This window comes from Myotis daubentonii, chromosome 7 (genome assembly GCF_963259705.1).
Source record: "Myotis daubentonii chromosome 7, mMyoDau2.1, whole genome shotgun sequence".
In the NCBI taxonomy this organism is placed as follows: domain Eukaryota; kingdom Metazoa; phylum Chordata; class Mammalia; order Chiroptera; family Vespertilionidae; genus Myotis; species Myotis daubentonii.
Window position 1 is genome coordinate 8,577,761 of NC_081846.1, and position 21,437 is coordinate 8,599,197.

The 21,437-nt window shown below is 41.6% G+C and overlaps 1 protein-coding gene across 8 annotated transcripts in view; it reads right to left on the minus strand.

The window, feature by feature from the left end:
• The window catches only part of FTCDNL1 (formiminotransferase cyclodeaminase N-terminal like), an 84,782-nt gene that overhangs the window by 46,004 nt on the left and 17,341 nt on the right, over positions 1 to 21,437 (minus strand). The window contains exons 1-5 of one of the 8 annotated variants that reach the window (XM_059702675.1): positions 8,585 to 8,960; positions 6,395 to 6,541; positions 3,692 to 3,787; positions 2,090 to 2,242; positions 681 to 1,999 (exon numbers count right to left, since the gene is read on the minus strand). In XM_059702675.1, coding sequence (XP_059558658.1) covers positions 1,800 to 1,999; positions 2,090 to 2,242; positions 3,692 to 3,787; positions 6,395 to 6,541; positions 8,585 to 8,852 — 864 coding nt within the window. In that variant the 5' untranslated portion in view covers positions 8,853 to 8,960 and the 3' untranslated portion in view covers positions 681 to 1,799. Of the gene's footprint in view, positions 1 to 680; positions 2,000 to 2,089; positions 2,243 to 3,691; positions 3,788 to 6,394; positions 6,542 to 7,998; positions 8,521 to 8,559; positions 8,961 to 21,437 lie in introns of those variants that run through there. The other 7 variants (XM_059702671.1, XM_059702670.1, XM_059702668.1 and 4 more) reach the window with 7 other exon arrangements.

Consider the following 21,437-nt stretch of genomic DNA (forward strand, 5'->3'; position numbering starts at 1 on the left):
TCAATGGTTCCCATCCTTTTACAATAAGGTTTGAGCTCCTTCACCAGCACATAATACTCCATGATCTGACCTCCAAGCATCACTTGAGCTTCTATCTTAACATTCCCAGGAATGCCTTTCCCATCTCATCCACCTCTAAGTGCTGGCCACACACTCAAGTCCCTTGCAGGCCCCAAATCCCAGGCTACCCTCACCTCTGAACCTCTGCACTGCTGTGCCCTTCATTCTAAAAGTTCTTAAATTAAAATGATTTGTGAAGTTATGCGTGAGAGTATGTATCTCTGTATGCATACAAGAAAGCACAGGCATAAAAATTTGCATGTGATTTTGACAGTATTTATAAGTCTCCTCAACACCAATTTCATGCCCCACTTTAACCCCTTCCTTAAGGTATAAGCAAGCTTACAGCTGATGTCAAAAAGTTCTGCAATTTATCATTCAATGAGTTTTTGCACACAAAAGCATATATGAATTATCAGTATCAATAACCAATATCAACTATATTATGAAACTGGACTGCTCTCCACTGCCCTTCTTCCCCCAAAAAAGGTTAGTTCAATTATCAACTTCAAGTTGGTTTCCCTGAGAAGGGGTTACCCTAGTGGAAAACATCCCTTCACCGTTTGGAGAACAGCCAGTCCTTAGAATTTGAATACTTTTGCCTTATAAGAATGTCTGAGCATGTTGTTAAAAAAAAAAATTGGATGATATTAGATGAACAGCTGTGCAGAAAGGGGAATGTAAAAATAAAAACTGCATGTTGGAGCATCAAAATAGTAACCATGTACAGTATATGACTGTTTTTAATCAGATGAAGATTGAAGCTATTACATTTCAAATCAAATGTTATAAATTAGTTCAAGAATGCAGCTGAGCTCTCATTTAATTAGAAATGTCCATGTTTAAATCATGAGGTACAGTAGCTGCCAATGAAGCAAAAGGGCAGGGGAAGGGAGAGATCTTGTGTCCAGACCCTCCGATTGTTGACTGTCTCCTTTGCAGGACGCACATCTGGGCAGACTCGTCCTGATGTAATGAAGAACTTCGTGTACTGGCTAATTTGAGATTTAATGTAATTGAACATAATTGTTTTGAAGACAATTAAAATCATTATTTTGCCCTGGACAACTATGAACTCTTCTTTTTTTGTGTGAAACATATTTTCCCCCCATGTTAAATTTTAACTCTTTCATGGATAAAAAGTAAAGCACATTTCGGGCCCAGATTTCCCTGCGAAGCAATCCTTCGACCGTCGGGTCATATTAAAGTGCAGTACAACAGTGAGTTCTCCTTTAGAAACAAGTCTCATTTCCTATTCCTGGTGCCCGATGCAGCTCAGCCAGGGTCCAGACCTACATCCCAAATGTGAGACGATTCACTATTAAATAAAAATGAGGGACTTCTGAGGTCATACAGAGAAGAATGCAATTATCCGAAGGCGGCTTTCCCCCACAGGTTATGAGCCTCTGTGTGCCGTAATTAACCGTGGCGCAGCTAGACAGTCCAGGCAAAGGGTCTTTCTTTTCTCCCAATTTGCCTAATTCCAAAACACCTCAAGTGACATAGCTCAAATTTTCCAAATTAAACTCACCCCTGGGGCTGAAATCAAGCCTGTGACAGTTCAGTTCTAAAGAAAATCTTAAAGAGAGTCCTGCACAGGGAGAGAAAAAAGTCAGGGTAAAAGGGGGTAGGAGTTAACATTTAAGTGGTTTTCAACCTCATCATTACCCCTGCTCAAGAAAATAAGACACAGATGGGCAAAACACAGCATCGTCCTGCCCAAAGAGTCTAGGAGCTCATTAGAAACTACTGTTGTTTCCTCGTGGTCCACCATGAATTCGGAAGGGACAAGTGACTGATGTGCTGCATCCCACAGCAGCTAGCGCTCCCGCGCCCCGGCGTGGACACTGGAAGGATGCCACAGAGACACGATGGGCCACTGTAACCCAGGAAAGCTTACTGTTCAGACACGTCCTCAAGGTAGACCTTTCCCGGGGAGCTGAGGAGCGCTGACATTGTCAGGAGCTGCTCTGCTTTGTAAAAATGGTTTCCGTTAAGAAATAACACACAGCCCCAAGCTTTCTCTTACTTCTGGCCACAGCTCCACACTCTTCCACTGACACGCCGGCGAGCGGGTAAATGGGGATCAGGTCCACGGCTCCCAAACACGGGTGGATCCCCTCTTGAGCCTCCATGTCAATAGACCGAAAGGCCTCCAAGCAGGCAGCCAGGACAGCATGTTCTTAAAAGGTAAAATTGTACAAAAACAATCATTAAACTTTCAAACACAGTAAAGAAGCAGCTATATTTTATTGTCCCACTAGTTGTTGTTGTTTTTTTGTAATCTGTATAGAAGATGATTTTCACCCAAAATGAAGTAAAAGATCCAACATTTCCCCTTGCCCTACCTCCCAATCATCATAAAAGTTCACATTTCTTCACATTTATTCCCCAAAGTAGAGGAGTTATGCAATGTTTATGATTCTTAAACACCTGTGTGCGTGTGTGTGTGTGTGTGTTTTATTGATTTCAGAGAGGAAGGGAGAGGGGGAGATAGAAACAGCAATGATAAGAGAGAATCATTGATTAGCTGCCGCCTACATGCCCCCTATTGGGGATCAAGCTCGCAACCTGGACATGTGCCCTTGACCAGAATCAAACTTGGGAACCTTCAATTCGCAGGCCAATGCTCTATCCACTGTGCCAAACCAGCTAGGGCACCTCTGTGTGTTTTTTTTTACAACTGGTTACTTTAAATGTTTTCAACTTTATCAAATTAATCTGATAAAACTTTGTATTTTCAGAATGCTTTATTAATTTTTATTAAAATATATACACAAAGTTTTAAAAGCATAACTATTTATTTTAGTTTTCCTCTTCACCAGTAATTAGATTTTGCATTCAAAGATTTTATTTCATCTAACTCCATATGATAGATACCTAAGAGTTATGCTATTATTCTGAGTTTTCATTAGCAGTACAGAATGACCATTTCAACAAGAAAGATAAACAACAAAGAAGCAAATTTAACATTTTATGATTAACATTCAAGATAATTTGTCCTGTTTGCTGGGAGCTACCAGCCAGAGCTTAGTTCTTCAAACAAACATACCTTATGAAAAAAGACAATCTGAGTTGAAATAAAGTCTATTTAAAAATATTTTGAGCCCTTTGTAAGCAATATTAAGATAATACAAGTTTATGTTCAAACAGTTATGATCCTTCAAATTCAACTTGTCCCACTAAAACTTACAACATGAGACATTTCACTTCAATCCGTGAACCAACTCAAGATTTCAGGCTCCCAACCCAAAACACAACTGCTTAGCATGTTTCATTCTATGCCAACTTATCACTGAAATCAAGGCTGACTTCAACACTATGACTCCACAGGTTAAAACTTGAAGATTGTTTTTCTTATCCATAAATGATACGTGACCATCTTCAGGGGGGAAAAGGTATTATTCTTGGACCCAAGATTCATTGTAACGAAGAGGAAATGGGAAATGTTTGAGATGTGTATGTTCAGAAAAATGATGAAATGCATTTTGGAGGTAGACTCTCCAGGTAATGGACTACTCCTACGGCACAGGAAATCAACGAGTAGAGAGCATGCAGGCCTACCTGAAGCTACCCTTCATCACAGACATATACACATATATATATATGAAGAAAGAAACTGTGGTCTCACTTAATTCATCAACAGAAGCTGCGATGGTAATGACTGATCTGTTGTAGTCTTGATCAGAAAATATATTGAGCACTGATACTTCAGGACGTTTCTTCCCTGTAAAGGAAAAAAAATATAAAGGCAAGAATTATTTTTCTCTGCTGAAGCCTTAATACTTTACTGCTTCGGATACAATTATATTTGTCCAACAGAGAAATTTCGGGGTTGTGACCTTTGCGGTGACACTGGCTAATCATGACGTTCCTGGGTAGTAACGCCCACTCCTTACGGCGCCTTCCTATGTGGCTGGACGGCTCAGCTCGGACACGAGGCTTTGGTGTCTCTCCACTCAAAGATGGCAGCCTCTTCTTTCAATTGCCACGCTGTGTCACTCCAAATCCGGTTCCCTCTCAGTCGCGTCTTTCAGGCCTTATCAATTTTTCCTTCCTAAACCCAGAAATCAACCTGTCTGGATGAAAAGCTGCCATCTGGAGAAACTAGGATGGGCCAACTAGTGCCTGAAGCAGAGGTTTCTGGGATGCATGCACCTGCCTGTTGGAGACGCTCCGACCCCACCTCCTCCTCAGAGGCCACCCACAGCCCTCAGAGGTTAATGGCTTCCAGCCTCCCGTGGCCTGTGACTGGGTGACCGGGTAACCCGGAGGAGAAAGCTGCCCTGCCCTGCCCTGCCCGGCACGGCAGCCACACATAACCCCACATTATTTCTGAAGTTTACAAGCCTGGTCCAGGCCCCTTAAAAGTCCCCCTCAAGCCTGCAAAAGCAAATTCAAAGAGAAGGACAAAAGTTTTCAGGCGGTAATTAGATCGTTCGCCATGCCATTATACCTTTGTCCCCCCACCCCCAACGCCCAATCCCCTGGCAGCTTAACAATTAATCTTTTCAGAAGAGAGGAAAAATAAGTTGCATGCAGGCACGACAGAGCTTACAGCAGCCCTATGCCATTAACTTTAATAACTTTAAAAGATAAACTTAGAGTATGTCACTTGCTCTTAGCCAATGAGCATCTATACAGCCCTGCCCTGGTGTAGGTCTAAAGTTTATAACTCGGGTTTCTTTACCTTAGACCTTTTAGGCCACTTAAATGTGTTAACATTACTTAGTTGGGGAAATTATAGGTGTTACGGTTTATTCCACTTGCTGAAAAATAAATGCCTTTCCAGTATTTGTAAAACAATAGGTCATTTTCTTAGCTAGTGCTACTTCCTTGCATTTTCATAACTATAAAAGATGAAGCAAGAACCAGACCATACAATCTCCTTTTTACTGTGATTTTATTTTTCCATCCTAAATCTTCTTCTGAAAAGCTTTTATTCTCAGTTTCATCTGACTCAATTGAATCAAATGCTGAGAGAATGAAACACTTTTCTCCTGCAATCTCTCCAGCATGCACAGAGGAGAAAAAAACGGCTGCTGGCAGGAGGAGCTGTCGGGCTGCCTCTCAGCAGAAGTAAATTGTTTGGTGTCTGTAATGGAGTATAATAGCTATAATTCCATTTGAGCTGCTGCCACTAATAAGCTGATAAAAACTGTGAGTGAGACAAGGCATCCATCAGCGTGTGGCTTCCCCAAATGTCTCGGCACATGCATTTAATCACAGAGACAGGTAACCCGATCCCATTAGATGTGCTTGTCTGACAATGAGGGGCCCAGTGGGCTATTCCCTTCCCACAAAGAGAATGCAAGAGCACAGCTGGCTGACTCCAGAGGTTTTCTTTCTTATCAGCAATTATCAGGAATTTTCGTAGACATTTCCAGCTCCCGTACAGTTGCAAGACAGTAATTTAAATGCGCTCATCGTTAGAAATGGGCTGAAGGAAACAGTGGTTTCTCATGAAATGCAGGAACGAAACGAAAAATGACCGTCAGAAATGACAATACGCTGTCTGAAATGCTTCAGGGCTAGGGGCCTAATGCTCGCCTCTTGCCAAAAAAACTTCATTTAATAACAAAGTTTTCTATTTGAACAACTGTGTGTACACTCACTGTGTTGTCTGTGTGTATGTGTGTGTGTGTGCATGTATGTGTGTGTAAAAACAAGTGATGCCTAGAACTATGTCATCACATGAACATTTCAACAAGAGTAAAAAATGAAAAAGAAAAAAAAATGAAAAAGGAGAGTAGTATCTCGCATAGTAAACACTGGCCCAGGGAGCAAGGAGGTTTGGGCTCCAGTCTCCTGAATCGCTAAGTGATCTTACGCGCATCACTTAAATGCAATTGCCTAAAAACCTTTCTTTACAGGGAAAATATGTAACAGAAATAATAGTGCTGTAATGATAGCAAGGGCGTTGCTGGCAGGAGTGCTTTGAAAAGTGGTTGGTATTTGGCAAGTTTATTTTTTATGTAACCTGCTGGATAAAAAGCAAAATGCCCAATTATGCTCATTCTATTAATGACCAAATAAATGGCCTGTGAGGGGGACATTTAACCTTTATGTAACTATATCCTCCTCTCACTCTCCACTATCCCTAACTGCATGGCTGAGGGCAGGCAGACGTCTGGAAAAGACCACATGTGCACATCTGCCTAACTGCTCTACCTCAGTGTCCTGGAGGCCTGCTACAGCCCAGGAACAGGGCGGTGGTGGGGGGCGGGGAGCCCACAAAGAAAGAAGAGTGTTCTATAGATACTGTCTGCAGAGCACAAGAATTACCGCATTATCCAAACACTACATATCCACTTCAATTGTCTGTTGTTCCTACCATTTTCCCCAAGAAGAGCTGCTTTTGCGATGTTCTCAACGACGTGTTTCCTCCTGGCTTCTGAGATGTTTAGTAAACAGGCAGCCAAACGGAGCCCCAGTCTGGAGGAAGACATGCTGGTTTTTCCTAGAATGGGAGAAAAGGAGTCTTCATTTCCGCCTCTACAGTTCATTCATATGTTCATGTTTATTAACCATTAAAAAAAATCATAGCTCTTTGGAAGCCAGTTAGTCCTAATATTAACACGTCACTCTCTCACTCCCTAGGGAACACCTGAATAATAAGACCCTCAGGGAGACTCCTCACGAGGCTGTGTACGTGGCCACGCACAGATGAACACAGTCGCAACACTACAATACTAGCATGTCCTTCAAGTTACTCAGCCTGAATTCTGTCGTGCGAGTGAGACTTCCATTAAAGTATATTATTCCCTTTGAAGCACAGTCGTCCTCAGCTTTTCCCTGTTTCCCGGGTCTTCTCTGTGTAACCAGTACGCATGAGCCTGTTGTTAAATGAGACTTACCAAAAACAGAGGCATGAAGGAGGTTATTTAATATGCTGATTCCTACAAAAACGATTCCTCTAGCAAAAAGAAATACAGGGGCTCGCTTAGGGGCTGTACATGACAACTATCTATGTTCCTCTGGCACTTTGATCTCCGAAGTTTCTAAATCAGTGGCAAACCTTTCCACAGGACTCTGGACCTTGAACTGTGAAAGCTGACATGTACTCTGGTATGTCACTCAGTAATGCCGAGAAAGTGACTGATTCTTTCACTGAAAATGGATTAATTTCACACGCTTTAGAAGTTGCTTTGATGCTCTGTAGTACTCCAGAAAGGCATTTTTCAACCCATTATCTTTCCATACCTCAGATGATATGACGTGAGGAAATTTCAATAACTCAAAATAGAAACAATCGCCCCCCCCCCTCTTTTTGAGACCAGGCCATCCTATTCTGGCCTTTTAACATATCATATCGAAAAATGAATGCAGCCCTCATGACCTCATGCAACAACTACTTGACTAAGGTCACTTGGTGTCAGGCAATGGTCTCCCTGTGGGGGATACTTCAGGAAAGGGTGGTCTCCTCTGAGACAAACATTAAGCTTATGAGTTTTAGCTAAAAGTGCTGGGTGCCAATTAGTGCTCTCCACGCATAAATCCACTGGCGGCCCGGACACTCGGGTTGGTGGCCTAATCATCCTAGTCTAAAGGAAGTGCAGAGCTCACGGGTAGTTCAGGCTTTTATAGTGACCATCATCGCATCGAAAATTCATAAAAAATACGGTCATTAGGTTCTTCTGGAGTAGACGTTAATAACATCGCTGTATTAAAGCAGCTCAGACCTCTGGTTCTCATGTAAACAAAAAATTGCTTTACACAAGGGGCGTGGGCGTCTTCTGGCTTTCATTTGTTTTCGGTGTGTTTACGTAGCTTAATTGTCTCATCAGGCACTTTCCCAACCTAATTATGCTTCTTAACAAATGGTGTTTATGGCAACCCCTAACAGTGCAAGGGAAAGGATTAGTTTCATCTTCTCATTCCACATTTGATTCCCTGTGGACAGCTAAATCACACAAAGATGGTGCTGGGGAAACCTACCTTCCCAGCACACGCTGGAATGAGCGGCTGCGCCAGGCTTCTGGAGAGCGGTCAGGCTTGTGAGTCAAGGGTAAGCACTGCTCCCTCCTCCTCTAACCGAGGGACCCAGAGCCAGCCCCCCCAACACTCGGGAGAGGGGAGCCCAGACCGCCCACCCTTTCAATCCCCCTGCGGTTCCGTGACGCCCGGCGACAGACCAGACCCTGGCTCGCCGGGAGGTGCTGGCAGGGCCGTGCGGAGCGGAGCATCTGGCGAGGGGCCCGCACGCACCGCCGGGAGCACTTTCAGGGTCGCAGAGGGAGCCGCGGGCCAGGCGGCAGCGGGTGCTGGGGCTGGAACTGTGGCTGGGACCCCCGCGCGGCCCCGCCCCGGGTCCTGCGTGGAGCGTCCCAGGGCCACGCGGGCCCGAGAGTAACCCAGGGGCTCGGCAAGACTCCCGGCCGCCCCCGCGAGGTCCGCGGGGAGCCCGGTCTGTGGTCTGCGAGCGGCCCAGCCAGGGCCCGGCTCGAACCCGTGGCCGCGAAGCCGCCCTGCGCCCTGCGGGTTTGGGAGGGAACCGACCTGCGCGCGGAGGGGAGGGCGGCACCGAGGCTTAATCGCCGCAGTCGCCGCGCGTGGCCGCTGCTTCCGCCGCCAGCCCCGCCTCCCGCCCCGGCGCGCTCCTGCCTGCGTTCCCTCCAGGGCCGTGACCATGACCCTGGCCCGGCCTCGCCCGCGCGCCCGCGGCCCGGAGGGCTGGACGTCCTTGTTGGCACTGCCCGCCGGCCGCTCCCGCTCCGTGGGGAGCCTGCACAGTTCCCTCCGGGAAATGACTGCCTCGCTAGGAGGGCAGCGGGATCCAAAGGCGAGGCCATGCCCCTGGACCAGGCACCTGCGGGGGCTCTCCCCGGGGCGGGCGCACAAGCACCCCGGTCCAGTTCCCCTGCCGCGCGCACCCGTGGGAGGGAACGGACCGCCCTGGGACCAAGCAGTGCTTGCACCTGACGGGTTAGCCCAAGTTTCAACCACTGTGAACCTAGCACTAGGCATTCCCTTTTTTCTAGGCCAGTGAACTTGGGAGAACACATTTCTCTTCCAAAAATTCAGGACCTGTGTGTGTGTGTTTTTTAATGCAGCAACCATTAAATGTCACCATTTTGATCCAATTTCGTTTCTAAACTGCAATAATCACTAAATAACGACTTTGACAGAATAAATTAATTTTTAAATCTATTTTTTATTTTCTAATTATACTTTTTAAATACAGATTTGAGGAAATTAACATTTATGTGGACATTTGGTTTCTAGCCTAATGTGGCATAAAAATAAGTAACATAATGAGTGCTAAAAAAAATCAGGTTCATGATGCTTCTCACATCATCATCATTGTACTTAGATGTCACAACAGTATTATGTGCGATTGTGTCAGATCCTGCCTTCCCCATCTCGGAGTGTTGGCAGGTAGGAGGGTTGTTGGCAAGAGGCGGGGTGTTAACCTCAGGATCCTGGATCCATTCCAAGGCTGGTAATTACATTCTGCCAGCCAAAATTCATCCCATAATTTTAATTGGATAAATCCTTTCTGGCCTAAGCTACTGCTATGCCTGTCAAACTGTTGCCACATTTCACCCCAGAGGTGTCTGTGTTTTAGTAGCAAGAATCAGTCCCTTTGAGGTTGGCTTATCAGTTTAAATCCTCAAGTGCTTTGGGATCCGATGGAATTAAGTATATATTTAAGCATTTTCCCTACTGAATCTGCATAGACATGTATAAAATAGACATATAGTCGTGTTACTACCTAAAAACCGATACCCATCTAATGTCAGCAGATAATTTTGAGAGCTTTTTAATCAGATCCATGTCCCTAACTTTCTCTTCTTTCCTTTTCAGAGCTTTTATTACCTAGAGCTTTAGCTTCCAATTTCCAAAAAGTGTCCAAAGTTGACTTCCAAGGAGGACGACGGAACGGCAGCCTGTGTACTTCGTGTTTGCAGACAATCCTATGATGAGACTACTTGCTAAGATGAAAGACAGAGCAGTCCCATTATATCTGGTCTTCGCGTATGCCCCAGAGGAACGTGTGACCACTAGGGCCTCACGGTTCTGGCTGTAGCGAATGCCGAATGCCTGAGTCAGGCTTCTCCCCACTTCTAATCCTGTGAGTCTCTCTCCCTCCCGGGCTCCTGGGCATGAGTAAGTGCGAACACCTGGGAGTTAGTCAACCTCAGTCCCTTTCCCCACTCTGCTCTCATCAAACACAAATGGAGAGAAAGCAGGCCTCCAGGTTCTTTATGGAGGGGCAGCCACTGGCCCTGCCTAAGGACTGTCAGCGTGTCTTTTGGGACGAGACAGGAGACAGATACCAGCAAGTCTGACGAGAAGTTCAGCAATAGATTGAAAGTGCCATTTTGTTCTCTTCAAGAACAGAAAGGTGCCCTCGGCTTTAGTTGAGCTCTACCACACGTGACCCTGCCCATTCCGTGATTTAAAGGGCTGTGTGTCGGATTTCCCGTATCTGTACACCAAACCTCTCATTTTTATATAACTTAGCATGCTCTGCCGAGGTTCTTCATGCTTTTGGGGTGAGTGTGTAACTCTCCTCGTTTCTCCTGCTAAATCCATGCTGAGGGCATGGATGCCTGTGTCACTATGGTTCCTGTCCACACACAGAAGCCACGGCCAGTGTCAACAGCTATGAGAGCTATTCCCTGACATTCCCAGTGGTTCCCCGGGAGACCAAGAGGATGCTTGTCTGCACCCTTCCCTCCATGTGTGCAAGCAGGAGCCGTGGTTCCTGTGGGAGCCTTCCCTGGCCCGTCAGAGCTGAGGCGGCGGGAGCGAAGGCTGTGCTCCAGTGGGGCTCCAGGCTCCGCTGGGACCCAGAGCCCCAGTGCCGGAGCAGAGCAGGGTCTAGGGTGAGGGAGTGAGGGAGATACATTTTGGGAGCCAAATTTAAGTGGGGGCCAAAAAACTCAGTAATGCAATACCTTAAAAACCAACATGAATGCAAAGTTAGAAATCCACGGTGAACACAATAGCAGAATTTTAAATAAAGACTGGCTCATACCCTGCAGTTGCCAACTTCGTCTCCTCGCCTCACCCTGATCCCTGCCCAGTGGTTGCGGTCCCCTTTGTGCCAGCCCGTTTCTGATTGTAGGGTTGAGAGGACACTGTGCCGCTCGGCTCTGCCTGCATCCTATCTTCGGGCCCCCAAATGGGCAACAAAACCAGAAATGTCAAGGGTGGAAATTTCCAGGCCAGTGGACACATATAATTTATAGTCTGTTCAAGGAGTTCCATATATATTCAAATTGGCCAACTTATCTTACAAGAAGGCAAACCCTTACTAACATGAGCAAAATAACTCTACTCACCTAATACATTTCATTACCTATTTATCTGAAACAATTCAGAATATGGGTACAGTGTGGGTGCCTTTATTCTTGGCCGTAGGCACTGAATGAATGAGGGGGTCGCTGAGAGCCCCTCTCCAAAGCTGGGTTTTTTATAGCTATTAACCATATTGCAGATGAAAAGCAATTCCTAAAACTAACTTAGAATCTTTGCTGAAAATTTAACTTATAGGACTACATTAAGATAATTTCTAAAACTATTGCAATTCACAAAATCTATCTTATGTCCAGAAAAAATGCTGGGAATGTTTAGAAACATTTTCCCCTTAGGAACATAAATTTCCATTGGCTCATGAGGCTTTTATCAATAAATATTTACTTGAAAGATTGTAACCAGTGGATAAGAACTGCCAAACTGCAGGCAGAACAACGGCAGGTATTGTGACGGTGCACACGTAGGCACTTCTGGACTGTGGTTACTTCATGTCCTATTATATGCAGGTGACTGTCAGCTCTTAATGGACAGGGAGGGGGTCACCTCTTGTATGAACAGGAGTCGGAGACCCTGAAGAGAAGCGCCCTGTGGCTGCATGGCCTCATCCACTGTGCTCCCAGCCGTCCTGGCCTTGAACAGCCCCCTTCTCAAGAACTACTCCAAGCTCGGTCTCTGCAGGACAGTCAAATGGAAGGTCTGAGTGAAGGTTTTCCTGTTGGTTTGTTTGTCTTTTACTAACTGTCTCAGGGTTCGAAGGGATTTAACTTTTTAAATTTATTTTAATTGCACTTAAATAGAAAATGTCTAATTTCTTAGGAAGAGGTGGGCAAGTTTAATTTTTGGGTGCTGTTGTTTTTAACGTTTTCTTTACCCTACTTTGTGCCTCAGTTATTATGCAATCTTTTTAGCTTGAAGTTCTGCGTTTTTGGAAAGAATCTGAAAGTAAACATGTTTAGAAGCTCAGCTGAGAAGGGATCTTAGTGCCTCCTCAGGACCTTTGCTCATGTGTGACCTGGAACAGACGGGCTAGAGGTGGAGGCAGAGCTTGGGAGAAAGCAGGGTAGAGGCGGGTGGTGGTGGTGGCTGAGTCCTGCATCCTACACTTAACCCCACCCGCTACTGCTTCTTCTGTGGCCCCTCTGGGAACCGTAAGGTGCCTTTGCAAACCACTGACTAGTTCAACCCTTCTTCTGGTGCCTGTTACCCTTTTTATAACATCGTGCAAGGTTATCATCTTTTGAAGATGAACTCTCTATCTTGACACGAGTCCATGATGCTGTTTCAAAATGCAAGCACTGTGGGAAATCCACACTACTTTTCAATTACTGGGTGGGTTTTGACGATCATTTTTGTGAAGGAAAGTAAGTATGGATGGGTATTCATATCTGAAAGAATCCATCCGAGGCTTTAATTAATACCTGAGGGAATGTGGTGCAGAAACAGAAGGATAACAATTTGGGAGAAGGAGAAACAAGGATTCAAACAGATGCAATCAAATAGAGCAGACAGATAGTCAGACAACAGGCAAGGATGAAAGTGGTCAGTTAATGCCACTATCCAGTTCAGGAGACTGCAATACGGCCTGCCCTACTCAGTGCCTCTGTTACTTTTAACATCAGTATTTTCACTTCTCTATTTGGGGCAAGAGGATGGCCATTTTCCTCGAAGGAGATTTCTGTGTTTTAATTCAGATATGGAGCCCATTTTTCTTTTCTGCAACCCCCACCCCCCATCTAATTTTTTTTTAAATCTTAGGCCATTTTATCTCTGGGCTCAAATTCTGAATGACAACTGAACTGGTTTGTAGCAGTGGTTTCAGCTACCTATATTTTAAAGCTGAATTTAAATTATAAGTATAAACATACTAAATGAAAAAAATATATAAGAATATATTTTATAAATCACAATCAAATTATATCAAATATTCACTTGATAGTTACTAATTTTACTCAAGTAAAATCCAAACAGTTGTTAATTATGGGGTTTTCTTCATTTATTAATGTAAAACATAAACTACTTCATTGTTTTATTTCCCTGAAATCTAATATTTTTAAAGTAGTTATTCAAATTATAAAATATATGTTAAACCACTTAGATCATCTGAAAGGTATTGATCAAAGTACATATAGTAGAGAAGGTTGAGAAAAAAAATTCAAAAATTGATCCTGGGTGTAACCTAAAGTACTTATTGACATAGGAATAAGCCAATAGGAAGACTGTATATTCTGCAGAATAATTTGATCTTTTTAAGTATTTCCAGCGTTAGAAGGAACACCAAGTATATTAAGAGGGATCTATTACATTTGATTCATTATAATGAAAGTAAATACCTGGGACAACACAATTTTTGTGGATAAAAAGATGTTTTCTTTATCGATATTATGATCTTTATTGATAGTTGTAATATAAATTTAAGAATATACAGTATCTAATATTTCTAATAGGTTGATTTTATAGTTTTAAAGGTTTTCAAAGGAAACCTGAAAGTATCGCACCAAATTCTTTAATGGGGTGAAACTCAGGCCTCAAGAGGTTAAGTGAGTGCCACACGGCTAACATCTTCTATTTTTAATTTTAAATGCCTGGAGATGAAGTCCAAGGCCCTAACCATGGGTGGTGGCCCCATTCTACTTTTTAAAGATTTTCTCTTTTTCTTTTCCCACCCTTCCTCCTCACTCTGATCTCACACCACAACAGTACACTGCTCACCAAACACACTTTGGACTACTCTGTCGCTGGCTCGGTTTGTGCTTTGCTCAAGATTTCATTCTATGACCACCCTCCACCCACCCACCCGATAAGTACCCCCACCTCTGTGAAGCCTTCCTGAACTCTGTCACATTCTCCAGAATTCATCACACCCTTTGTGTGTTCTCGTAACATCTCACACTTACCACTGAAACACTGAGCACATTTGATCGCAATATCCTATATAATAAAAGCCTAATATGTAAATAGACCAAACGGCGGCTGCTATGATGCGCGCTGACCAGCGGGGGCAGACGCTCAACGCAGGAGCTGCCCCCAGCCTGCAGGTCCCAGGCCAGCCAAGGCGGGTGTCAGTGCCTACCCCCACCCCCCATCGCCCCGCTGATCGCTCCACAGATCAGCCCTGATTGCCGGCCAGGCCTAGGGACCCTACCCATGCATGAATTTCATGCACCGGGCCTCTATTTCATAAGTGTCTCGCTCCCCAGTTAGACTGAACAAGAATAGGATAAGTCTTGTCTTTGCAATCCCTAGCTTAGTCCAGTCTTGAGTCATAGTAGACAGTTTATAAAAATCTTTTGAAGGAATTAATTAATTGGCTGATGGATAGATAGTACATAAATAAAGGAATGTGTGGACTAATTAATAAATGAACAGACAAACCAAAAAAGGAGTGAAAACATAGGTCAAGTTTCTCAACCTCAGCACCACTGATACCTTGGGCAGGAGAATTCTTTAATGTGGAGATCGTCCTGTGCATTAGCAGCATCCCTGACCTCTGCCTACTCGATGCCAGTAATAGTCGCCCCCACCACACTACCAGTTGTGACCATCAAAATGTCTTTAGACACTGCTAAACGGCCCCCTGGGCAAAGCGTCCTTGAGAGCAGCTGCACGTGGCAATTCAGGTGGAGCTTAGAGATCAGAACTCGGGTCTCTGTTTTAGTCCTACTTTTTACATTATGACTTAGACCTGCTAGGATCCAAGTTCAAGTCCCAGTCTTCTCAGAAAATACCCTTAAAACCTCATCTCAATAACAGAGTTAACAGAAGTGTAACTTATGGGGTAAAGTATTTTTTAACAGCAACACTAGGAGTAAAGGTAGGCCTTCCTTAAATCAACTGATCTGGTTTACATGGTTGTTGTTTTTTAAATAGCATTTATCTGTAGTCAATGTTATTAAATGGTATTAATTTGGCCCTGCCTAAAAATAGCTCCTAGAAGGCATATGGTTTTTCAGAAATTTTTAAACACCACTTCATAGCACCATCTTGTGGATTTTAGAGGAATTCACTGATTTCAGTTTAAAATGTCTAATTATTTCTCCAGAAAAGGAGAAATGAGAATATAGAAACAATAAAAAATTAGGATATTCTTTACTTATTTAAATGTTCTATGAGTCTCTGAATTGGGCCTTAGTGAACTTTGACTTTGAAGTATGTGGTCAAGATTTCTATTTGGCTTCAACTACAGATGCCAAATCAAATAGCCACATACCTACGTTATCTTTGTGATGTCTGCATCACATGCAGTCAGCAAAGCAGGAACATAATGCCAACAAGGAAGGCCAATGAACCAGTTAATATTTAAATGCTCAATTTGAATACACAGATATAACTTGGAATTAAAATTTCCTTATGTGCTATAAGTACTAGAAGAGCAAAGTGTTGCAAAATTAGGGAAGCTTGTGAAAGTTGATAAGCTTATATAAAAATGTATATAAAAATGTACACTTTATTGTACACTTTTACAATTAAAAAATCTCAGTAATTAAACATTTTAAAGTTTGATATCATGGTACAGGAACAAATACTCAGACTGTGATTAACCCCCCTGTTTCTCTTCTCGGATATTCACAATGGCCATTATAATTTTAATGATTATAAAAATTATAAAATCCATTTTTATCTTATTTTCTGATTGTTTTGTTTTAATTTAGTTGATTTTGGTTTGGTTAATCTGGCAGGATTTGGGGGTGTGGGGTGGGGTGGGGTGACATCACTTCAGGAAATGGCTTTATCTTTCTAAATCTACCATTTTAACTGACCGGACACAGAAGCCATTCTGGGAAGGTGTGATGCTTCCCTGGAGCTTTTCCAGCTCCTTTGTTTTATTGTATTTAATTTCTTCCTAGAAACAAGTAAGCACCTCGGACCTTTCTCGTTAACATAAGGATGGCCACTTAACAGATAAGTGAACTACCACCTTAGTTGAATAGTTAGGTCTCCTCCGTGATTCAGGCATCTCCTTTCATTACTGTACCTGTCATTTCAGTATTAGATAGGTTTAACTCAGAGGTAAACGAAACACATTTGTGACTACTTTAGTGGGTTCCTTTGTGCGACCTTGGTCAAACATGGTAACTTAAAGTCCATGTTCAATATTCACTGGAATCAGAAGCACCTGAGTGTGAGAATTACAGAGAGAGAGAGAGAGACAGAGAGAGAGAGAGAGAGAGAGAGAGAGAGAGAGAGAGAGAGAGAGAGAATATTAACTATTTACAAGAACTGAGGAGATCAGTATAAGAACCTGGAACCTGCAGCAAGCAATAAGAAATAAGAGGGGATAACATTTCTACTTAATGAGAACTTCTTACCCCACACCAACCTCTCATCTACTGAAATAATACACTAACTTCGTAAAACCAGAATCATGACGTGTCTTTTGTTGGACACCGGGCAATCATCGTGGCAAAGGTGATGAGTCAGTTCATCTCAAACATGATTTTAAATTTAAGCTATAGACACACCATAAAAAATAGTGTTTAGGATAACCAACATAATTTACTTATTGGCATTAAATATATATTATCAAATATTCTGCTAAAATAATCATTAAATTATTTTTGTTAAATACATTTCATTAATTTCTATATTTTAATGTCATAATATGGACCTTCATATCTTAGCATTTTATAGCATTTGCTGGTGACAACTTTGTTTCTATTTACTATTTAAAGATATTCATATTGTATTTTTCTCTTAAAGTTATCTTATACACATTCATGTTATTTTTATCTTATTTACAAATTAAGCACATTTAAATTATGAATATACTTTTAAATCTTAAATGAGAAATACTTTTTTAAAAAAGCTACAGGAATTAGACATCGAGTGTCAAAAATATTGAAAACATAACCCCTTTAAAAATATCTACCATCTCTTTCCTCCTTCTCCTTCTAATTGAAACTAGTTAGTGACTTTTGAACATGTCTTTTGCCAATGTTCCTGCAAACTATTTTTGTTTGAAAATTTCAGGGTGGAGTAGTCTGTTAGATGAAGGAAACTGTATTTGCAATTACAGCTTATAAAGTAAAGAAAACCATAAACTCTACTTAGCATCAATTTGACTCAAGGTCAAAATTAGATTTTCTCTTCCTATAATATTTGAATTATAAACTTCTCTTCTTGTAAGTAGATTTGAGGGGTTGGCTGGAAACTGCAATATAATGTATGAACACCAGATTTAAGGTACAATTTGAAGCGACCAGCTCACTTAATTTTGACCTCGTTCTGTTACAGTAATGATTTTCCAGTCTTGGTACTGATGCCAGAGTATACTTTCTTAATTCAGTAACAAGACTGGTTTTAAACATTTCAGATTAACACTATTAAAGATCGGAGTCATTTGTTTTCATGCCAGGCTGTGAGGTGACAGTTGGTAATAGTTGCAAAGAAAGGTATTGGGGTCTACTGTGCAACATAATTATACAGTATTAGGTGCTATGAGAAAATGAAAAAGGTACTGTGGAGAGCTAATTCGTGACCTGGAGAGCCCTGTAATATGTAGATTTTTAAACTTAAGCTTCCATGCCAAACATTCACAAATCAATGTTAGAGAAAAAATATCCTCGGAGTAGGAAAGCGTGGGGATTGTGCGGGAACAATCACCTCCCATCAATTCTTATCTGAACGCATCACATCACTTATGATGGCTCCTAAAGATAAATGGAGACATCAGACTTATTGTGCTTTAATGACTATATATTAGACTGTTTATGAAATCACAAATCACTGAGCTGAAAAGACTGAAAAAATCCTCTGAAGGGGCAGGGATTGAATACATGTATCCCTTGTTAAGGAATTCGACTTTAAAAGAAGTGGAAACTCATTAAAGGTTTGCTATGGTCGAATGTTTGTGTCACCCCAAAATTCATATGTTGAAAACTTAATGCCCAAGGTGATTAGGAGGTGGGGGCTCTGGGAGATGATGAGGTCCTGAGGGTGGAGCCCTCATGAATGGGATTAGTGCCCTTATCAGAGAGACCCCAAGGTCCTGTATAAAAGGATACAGAAATAAGTCTGCAATCTGTAACTGAGAAGAGGGCCTCCACCAGAACCCAGCCACGCTGGCATTCTGCTCTTGGACTTGCAGCCTCCAGGACTGTAAAAATAACTTTCTGTTGTTTAGAAGCTACCCAGTCTATGGTGTTTTTTTTTAAAGCAGCTGAATGGACTAAGATGGCTGTTAGGCTAGAATGTAAGATTTGGTAAATAAATCTGGCTCATGACCAAGCAATGAGAATCCCATAAAAGCACTGTAAAGTAATACAGCACTGTAAAGCACTTGATGAGAGGGCTACCCCTAGGGTTTTTCTGCAGATGACCAGAAGTAGGTGGGTTACCGAGGTTACCTTGGTTATTCAGTAACCTTTTCAATAACCTCCCCAACTTCAAGTGAGTATGAAGATGCACTGAGGACAACTTGGGCATTGGATAAAGATAAGTCCAGGCATTTCTCCTCAGCTTTTCTCCAAGATTATGAAAGCCTGATATCAGTGATATGGTACTGATTTTTATCATAATTTGTTGCATCTAGAGCCAAAAGTAATTTTTTGTCATGAAGACAATTTTTTTAAAATTCTTTATCTATATATTGTAAGAAGGGCTCTCTAAGATTAGACTGATATCTACATATCAGGCAGTATGTATGTTTACTATGTCAGGCTCTTAAGAAGAGGGGTATGTGTTTGCTGAATTTTATATGAAATTTCAAACACAAGCATGGAGAAGAGTATAATGACTCTCATGTCATGTACCTAGCTTCAACAATTATCAATGTGTAGCACATTTTTTTCACCTATACCCCATCTATTTTTCCTGTTTCCTTCAACCTTCCCCTCAAAGTATGATTTAAAAGCAAAGTCCAGTTATAATATGTCGTCCATAACTTGCCTTTGGAAAAGTTCGGGTTACCCAAGTGCTGTTTGCCCTCAAGACTCCCTGATCCCAACCATGGTTCTGTTCTCTCAAATAACTTCCAGGTGTATACTTCCTATACCACTCACTGATCAGTGGGGTTACCGATGACGATGATGTTAATTTGGCCACTTGATTTAAAAGGTGTCCAAAAGAATCACGAGTCATTCATTCACTCATTTATTCGTTCAACAGATATCTCGACACCAGAGGCACAGAATTGACAAATTAGACAGAGAACCTGCTCTCCACGCTGATTTTCTAGGATTTTGACAAAGAACAACCACTACTTGGAAGACTGCCTCCTTGTATGGCACCGATGTTCCTGATTCCGCTCTCTTTTCCCTCTGGGAGACTCGTTAGATCCTCACCAAAAGCCGATGTTCACATAGGAGGTTTAGCAAGTTTTACATGTGTCTGCTGCCACCCTGCTCGCCCAACTCCCACCCCTGCCCCCAAGACTGCTCCAGGAAAGTCTGGGGAAAATATGAATGACCGTATTTTCATCTCAAAATAAGGTACTAATAGAAAAAAAAGTAACCTGTGTCCTAAATTCATGGTTTTGAGAATAAACTTTCTAAATAATTACATGACAGCATTCAGAAAATATGTTTCTATACAAAATTGCTGTATAATTTAGCAACTATGCTGTATTATTCTAAAAAGAATAATTATGCAAAATTAGTTCATTTCTATATCAATCTCTAATTTAAAAAAACTGATGTTTAGAGCTATAGAGGTTATCATTGTTTTTGCAACGTTAAATGCTAATTTGAACTCCTTTAGAAAACCATTTGTAGTACTTTGAATTTTTGCTGTTCCCAAACTGAACTTCTCTCTTGAAAGGTAGTTGGTTGAGAAAAAAAATCAATATTTAAGCACACAAAATATACCTTTCATGAAAAAAAGTATAACAATAAACAGTCACATAAAAGTTTCCTCCCTTTTACAATGTAAACTGGTTTTAGCTGTTTATTTTTATTTCCTAAATCAAAAATTTAATTGTAATAAGCTATAATATAAGGCATTTTCTGCCATTGCTTCTTTGGAGATTGAGAATAGAAATGGTTTCTAATTTTAAAGATTGAAAAGATTTAATAACTGGATGAATTATATTTTTAAATCCCCATTAATTTATTTTCAAATGAGGAAAACCCACAACTTTGAGAAACTGATTATTATGGGGGAAAAGGCCTTGATTTGTAATTGTACCCAAATATGAAAGCCTACATTTTGTAAGCATAAAGATTACATTCTCTTCAAAAGATTTTCAAATTCTCATAGGCACATAACTTAGAGAATGAAAAGATTGTAATTTGAAAAATTACAGATTTCATTGTTTTTTTGATGTGTGAAACCTATAAACAAATATCAAGAGATTGTATTGCAAGACTAAAAATCCCTTGTTTAGTTTGTAAGGGACAGTGCCCTATGTGGCTTGCAACCCTGACTTAAGAGAAAAATGCAGAGTAATGCAAAAGACACTCTAATCACTGCATCTAATTACAAAGAAGAATAACTCAGTAAAAAATTTAAGTATCCTTGGGCAGGCGTGTGGTCTGGTGGTCAGAGCATGGGGTTTCAAGTCAGTAGTCTAAATTTCTATTTTAAATACCACTTCTAAAATTTTCCATGACTTTGGGTATGACATTAACTTTATTTTTAAATATGAATTTGAGATTCATGCTTGATAATTACAAAGTAGCCTTTTAATCCTCTATTAGAGGTATAAATCGAATACCATAAAAATTAACAGAGGGGCAGGTGTTTTCTTGACCTCTTGATGGTAAACAACAACAACAACAACAACAAAAGCACTTGATAAAAAAGGTCAGGTAAATGTAAATGAATTTAGAATTTTTTCTCTACCATTTGCTAGTAGCATAGCTATACCCATGTGTTATTTCAAAGTCAGTTCAGGGCATTATTTAACAATCAGCTCCAATAGCTTTCCTCTAAATTGCTCATTTGCTTTTAGGAAATGGTAGTCCTCAGTGGAGCCAACGTGGCTCTTTTTATACTAATTGTTATTGTCACTGGAAGGAACTTGTGCTCCACAGTGATGTGCCTGCTTTGTGTTTTGTTTATGTGCAGTGCTTTTTAAGTGTTCCTCCAAGTGTAATAAGTACAGACAAATTACCATGTAAGTTTTCTTTAAACTACGGCTAGATTTCTAGGGATGAATGTAGGTAAGTGATTCAAAT